This window comes from Limulus polyphemus, unplaced genomic scaffold, assembly GCF_000517525.1.
Source record: "Limulus polyphemus unplaced genomic scaffold, Limulus_polyphemus-2.1.2 Scaffold1741, whole genome shotgun sequence".
NCBI lineage: Eukaryota > Metazoa > Arthropoda > Merostomata > Xiphosura > Limulidae > Limulus > Limulus polyphemus.
In genome coordinates, this window is record NW_013667351.1 from 232,845 (window position 1) to 239,972 (window position 7,128).

The following is a 7,128-nucleotide window of genomic DNA, read 5'->3' on the forward strand; positions in this document are numbered from 1 at the left end:
CTGATGACATCGTTTGTGTTAGCACAAAGAAACATTTATCTTACAGATAAATAGTTATTGTAGTGTTTTTGTTGTGGTATGACTGGTGAGTTATTTAATCTTAACATATTCATTAAACCAAAAACATTTGTTTAATTTCTTTCTTCCCCAACGTGTGAAGAACATTTAACACTACAACCAACGTGATGTAAGAACAGTTTGATGAAAGTAACTTTAGAGAACTTGTGGTATTCGTATCGTTATATTCGGAAACCTCGCTTTTTTTAACCATGGAAACCCCACTTTTTAAAACGGTAGCCTCACTTCATTACCATGGCAACCTCACTTTATTAAAAGTTAAATAGACGAGTGGAGAAAGAAAATACAAGTACTGTTTTATTCATAATCTCCATTTCATGATTGAGACGGAGCATGTTCTGATTACTACATATGGTTCCCAGTTTTACTGCTAATACATCTTAGAAAAATCTGATTCATCTGCTAATAACCATTTTTAGGCATGTTATTTCATTACTTACGTAAGTGTAAAGTTTTTCTTCAACTCTCTTCCTTGAGGAAGGCAGACCCATCTGTCGGTAACTCTAGGATTTTATCGTAAATATTTTGATTGGATGTATTTGTTTTAAAGTGCTTTTATTATTTGGTGTTACGTCATTCCAGTGTAGACGGTATAAATAATTCACCCAGACATTATTGGTTTCTATAGTAACATGATGGTAATCTTGAAAGTTGTAAATGATTAAAACTAGTTGCTTTCTCTGTATTTTATAAGTGTAAGTTTGAATATTTTAAAATATACTCATAACTTTATTTATTAATATGTTAGCGAATATCTGAACAAACTATCATTACTATTTATACGACTCTATTTTCAAATAAGATTTAATAAGTCTAACAATAAGTTTTAATGTATGTATAAAGGTAAAAGGATTCGAATAAATTTCATTTGATTTTTATAACTACTAACTCATTGGACCAAAACAAATGACATGTTATATATCGGAGGTTTTCAACAAAAGGGACATATTGCTCATGGACTCGTCAAACGTGCTGGCGTATCAGGATTTACATAACAGTATTATACCAGTTTTTTACGTATAACTAGCGTATCAGCATTTAGATAACAGTATTATACCAGTTTTTTACGTATAAATGTAAATTTATATTTTTAAATATACTTTTATGATGTTTGGTAGTTAAAATTAGAAAGTTGTTTATAAAAGAGAGAACCTATCAAAGAAGACTTTCAGTTTAGTAGGTTTTCAGCGCCGTCTCCTGGTGGAACAGCGATAAGTCTATAGATTTACAACACTAAAATCCGGGGTTCAATTTCCCGCAGTGGACATAGCAGATAGCCCAGTGTGGCTTAACTCAGAATACAACAACAACAACAACTGTCAGTGCCTTATTGTATAGTTGTATAGTATAAAGAAATGGTCTGAATAGTTTCAAAAAAGGCATTACTTGTATATCAATGTTTGTTTGTTTGTTTTTGAATTTCGCGCAAAGCTACACGAGGGCTATCTGCGCTAGCCGTCCCTAATTTAGCAGTGTAAGACTAGAGGGAAGACAGCTAGTCACCACCACCCACCCCCAACTCTTGGGTTACTCTTTTACCAACGAATAGTCACATTATAACGCCCCCACGGCTGAAAGAGCGAGCATGTTAGGTGTGACGAGGATTCGAACCCACGATCCGCAGATTACGAGTCGAGCGCCCTAACCACTTGGCCATATAAAAATATGTGTGTGTTTGTGCGTATGTGCATGTTTGGGAAGTATCAAATTATATAATCTGGGGAAAGTTGGAAACTGACCCCCCCCAAAAAAAGATTGAGTACCATTGTTTATACGTCATCAAATGAAACACGAGCGTTTTAATAATATTATTTTTACTAATAAAACTGTTTAATATATAGTTTTGCGACATCATTTTTATACTACGCCTTGACCTTCGGCTCGGCAAGACTAGGGGGCAATATGTACATCAACTTACTAATCTCGGCTGCTGTGGAACTTCCGGTTTGTGTAGTGCTCCCTCTAGTGGTAAAGTTCGTGAAACGGAAACCACCGATCATAGTATCCTTCGTGGTTACCTGTGTGGCCTGTGTTCTGGTGATTGTTGTTCCGGAAGGTTTGTGTAAAGTTTACTGAAAATCCTTTGTTTTTATCAAAAATTATAAATTATTATTATTATTTTTACCACAGTTTTAATGTTTTCAAATACATGTTGCGTCTAATAAACAAGCATTTCAAACTACTTTTATGGGGGTTCTATTTATTTAATATAAACGAGTAGTGATTTAAAAGTAAAACATTTGGTCACATACGTTAATGTGTATTGATTTTACGTTCCCGTGGTAGCTTTGTAACAGTTAGAAACTTCAGTTATAGCAAGGAAGTTTTAAAGGTATCCTATCTGTATTTAACTTACTACTGTAGTTTAATGATCACTTTATTATTGACGTTTTAAATGTATATATATTTATTTTGTACAGATATGGTGGTGACAAAGATTTCGCTAACCATGATAGGGAAAATGTTCATAGCCACTGTTGGTAACATCAATTTTGTTTATGGAGGAGAAGTGTTCCCCACTGTTATTCGAACTGTGGGGGTTGGCACTGCTATCCTGTGTTCGAGGATAGGAGCGGCAATCGCTCCTTTTGTTCGTGAACTGGTGAGTTAGAACATATTTACACTATGATAAACATTTGTTCATTAAGTTTCATCCTGGTAAATACAGGCTGAGGTACAAGTCAAACTGCTTTATAAGAACCTTGTAAGTTACGAGGTGTACAAGAAACATTCATATACCAGAGTACGTATTACCACTCACCAGGCATTAATTATATTGATGTAGAAACACTGATTGCCTATGACCGATGTATAAACAAATGTTTTCATTAAAAAATGACACATGACAGAGTGACCACAGTGTAGATTAAATCAACTAAACACACGTAACACAAAATAAATTAAATTATAAATAGTATAAGCAGATTTTATTCGACACTTAGCTCAGTGACGTCATTTTCCGTCTTCTATAAATAGATTTCGAATACTTTGTATAAAAACCGGTGGAAAGTAAACACATCGAACAACTTAAAGGCAGACGGATTTAGCATGATAAACCCATTCACACATGGGTAAAACCCCACTGTACTTTAACATCTGTTGAACTCTAACCAATATTGGTAAAAAAACATGACTGTACTTTAACAAGAATTCAAATATGACCTCAACAGTGTCCATTATCTATCTTTTTTTAACAGGTGTCTAAACATTCGGAGGCTTTATATTCGATTACGAAACTTTATGACAATTCATAACTGTTTCTTGGGTTATCTAAATGCAGATTAATTAAATTTTCTATTTAAAACTTTGCTAGTTCAACATTCCTTTCTATATCATCAAACTGCATAACCATCACCCCAATGAGAAATAGACAAATCAAAACACGACACCTCTGGTTGCTAGGGCACTCGACTCACAATCTGAGGGTCGCGGGTTCGAATCCCCGTCCCACTAAACACGTATATTTGTATATATATTTTGAGCTGTAACTAACCCATGATGGATCATTTGGTGCTCTGGACATGAAAAGTCACGTGTTAAGGAGTAGTCAAGTGTTTTGGTGTGTAAACTGGAAGAAGACATGCTGTGGTTTATGAGTTATGGAAGTAGACGGAAGGGGAAAAAGAAGATGAAGAAAATCGGTGTTTTTGTAGCCACTTTTCTAGACGTTAAGGGAGATTAGCCGAACTTTGGAGGCAGTTTTATACTTGATTAGTGAAAGGCTTTCCGCTAACCCTTAGGCTGAGTTTTAGCGATGTCCTGGCGTACACGCTACCGTGTACAAGATGTACAGGTCCCCAATTTCAACCTGAGTCATCCCTACATAGAGACCACTACCGTGCACCCTGATTAAGTCAAAAACTTAACGTTCAAAATGTTTTCATATAGAGAGACAATCTGGTTACATTTATCATACTTTAAATGTTATAAAAGAACTTTTTATTCTCACAATAAATAATGTTTTTTATAAAACACTCCTAGGACTAGTTTGGTAATAATAACAATAAAGTAAGTCTAGAAGAGTACAGACTTACATAATCTGACGTTATTATTAACATTAATAACCGCTTGTGAATCTTTGTTTATTTTGTAAAGGATTAAATTGTAATACCTTTCCATCTCACCTTGAGTCTGCAAAACATAACTCTCTGAGCAACAGGAAAAAAAATAACGTCGTTTTGAAAATATAAATAACTACTTTAATAACTACTTTTTTAAAATCAAATATGTTTTTCTTTAGCAATATATTAACCATAATATTAATTAGTTAGTAATAAATATATTATTTCGCTTAGTTAGTAATTGGGAAATACACTTCTGATTTATTACGAAAGTAGAGCGTACCGTGATGTTTCATATAAACAAATTAGAGATGACGTAATCCTTCCGGAACATAGAAAAATTTTCTTTCATTGCAAAAAAAGCTTTAAACACCGTCAAGTTTTGTATAAAATAGGAGTGTTTGACAGTTTGTTAGAGAATGTTTAAATTCCTTCAGTATTTACCAAGAATTGTTCTTGTAAAAATTATAGCTTTAAGAACAAAGATGCCTCCTCCTGGCTCACTGGAAGGTTTCGCTAAAATGTGGGTTTCGATACAGCACAAATTGTCCATTGTGTAGCTTTGTGGTTAACAACAAAAAAAGACAAAGATTGAATGAATTAAACATATTTTCTCGTTATATGCTTATTTTACATATGGCGGATCACAAAGTTTTGAAAGTTCTGTAATTTATTGATCAATTTAAGAATCAGTTGAGATAAGTTGTTCTATTTTGTTCTTTAGAGTAAATCCACGCACGTCGCTGTACCTTCAGTAATCTATGGTGTTCTGTCAATAGTAGCAGCCATTATGGTCTTCCTTCTTCCGGAAACATTTAACAGACAGCTTTCGGACACAATACTGGAGATAGAGAACCCAGAGAAGTAAGTGAGCTTCTTATCTGAATTTGTAAATAAACCAAAACAATGACAATAACGAAGAATTAAATATTAATATTTTTCAACATGTATGAATTTGGAAATCTTGTTATGAAGTTCACTTTTTATTTTGATTATCCGATCCTAGAACATTCGTCATGAATTTCTTCCGCCTGGTTGTTTAGCGGTAAGTGTGAAAGCTCATAACACTTAAAGGTTCGATCTCTGTGGTAAACACAGCGCAGATTGTCAGTAGTGTAACTTTGCGTTTAATAAAAGCAAAACAAACAGTTATAAATTAATTGCATAAAATACAATAACAACAAACTTTACAATAGAAAAGCCCTGATTTTGATAATTACAACGCTTCGACTCGTACCCTTGATACTGTCGGTCGAAACGTTGTAATTATTAAAATAAGAACTTACCTACTGAAAAGTTGTTAAGATATTTGTGAATTAATTATTTAAGTTCAGTAGATTCATCCCTAAACAAACGGTTATAAACTTCATCTTTTTGATTTATTTTCGTCATGAAATAATGTTGAACTTTTTTTTATGACCACCGGTGACGAAAAACCGACCCAAATTTAGGAAAAAAAACGTCAGCGCCGAAAAATGGATTGGAGGCGCCAGGCTACGTCACCGTAATCCAATAATACAATCTAAAAAAAAAAAAGCTTCTTCTTTCGATTGAAAAAAATATACTCATAACTGAAATTTATAAAATGCGTTGCCAGGAACATAAACATAGAAAGAAAGGAGACTGGTTCATCTGTGGCGTTTCTAGATGCTGCTTACCTTTGGATTCATGCTGGAATAAAGCAAATGATATTAACTGGAAGCAAAGAAATGATGCTGAAAGTGGAGAAAGAAGAGTGATGAGAAAGACAAGTGCACCGGGAGTTTAAAATCAAATTAGATTAGAAGAAAGCAAGGTGTATGATATTGATCCTGGAGAAGATGGAAACGCTGAAGCCTCTAAAACCATTACTTCTATATTCAATGCTTTGGGTATTACCAATCGTACAGCTTTACACGAAACTAATGCATTGCAATGTGTTGGAGAAAGACAGAGTTGTTCAGATATGCACACAAATAACGGATAAGTTATTCCAACTTTTGTATCCAACCGATCCATCCGAATTGAAGACGTATTTTATCGACAAACTACAGTCATAATGAGAAGTATTCGACGGAACCCATTTCCAATAACATGTGCAAGCTATCACGTATTGGGTGCAGGAACATTTCCGTGGTGGCTCAAAGCATTTAGGCAAATTCACTCGAACGACATACATGCAAAACGATGCCCGCCCAAGAATTCTATAGCCTACCAGACGAACAAAAACAGCTTGTACCCGTTCAGGAGTACACAATGGGAAAAGTGAAGTTTTCATCCTTGAGAAAGACGTTTTTTTTTTTTTACTCTGGAGTGTAGAACAGATCTGCCAAAACACAATTATACTTTCCGTGTGGACAGCCAGATGATTGCAACAGCAACTACGTTTATTCAACGAAGCCTTCAAGTAAAGCCTGGTCAAACAAGGAATGTAAGGATGGACAACCACATATTTTCAGATATACCACTTTATGAACGTGGCGGACGAAGTATCGAAGACCTTCACAAAGCCTATAAGAACTCCTTTGATAGCCACGAACAAGTTGGGATGCATTCATTTCGCGATATCGTTAAGTTGCTGACAAAAAAAAAAAGAGGTGAAACAAAAGCTGGTTTGTCAACCTACTATATTCTATTATGATATGTCAGTTCAGTATTCGGGTCCATGATGACAAGATTAACCAACATTAAGTATCCTGAAGAAATCGCGGCAAATGATATTCAGGCAAACGTCGAGAAAAATCTTAGAGGTGGAAATAAATAATGTTATTTCTGACATATGAGTACATACACAAGCATTTGAGTTTATCGTCTGACAATCAGACTCATTGCTGTACGTTTGCACCAGGTGGACAATGTGATAATTTACGTTCGCTCTAGGTGGACGATGTGATCATTGCGTTAAGTGTAGCAAATGCGTCAATTTTTTTCGACACTTCGGTTAGCCCAATCTTGGTGGCCCGGCATGGCCAGGTGGATAAGGCGCTCGACTCACAATCTGGGGGTCGCG

The 7,128-nt window shown here is 35.0% G+C and overlaps 1 protein-coding gene across 1 annotated transcript in view; it reads left to right on the forward strand.

Moving 5' to 3' along the window:
* LOC106464781 (solute carrier family 22 member 15-like) overlaps positions 1-7,128 on the forward strand; it is a 15,500-nt gene that overhangs the window by 5,666 nt on the left and 2,706 nt on the right. The window contains exons 3-6 of the mRNA XM_022392575.1: positions 498-594; positions 1,920-2,134; positions 2,499-2,680; positions 4,864-5,003. Of these exons, the coding sequence (XP_022248283.1) occupies positions 498-594; positions 1,920-2,134; positions 2,499-2,680; positions 4,864-5,003 (634 nt within the window). The remainder of the gene's footprint in view (positions 1-497; positions 595-1,919; positions 2,135-2,498; positions 2,681-4,863; positions 5,004-7,128) is intronic.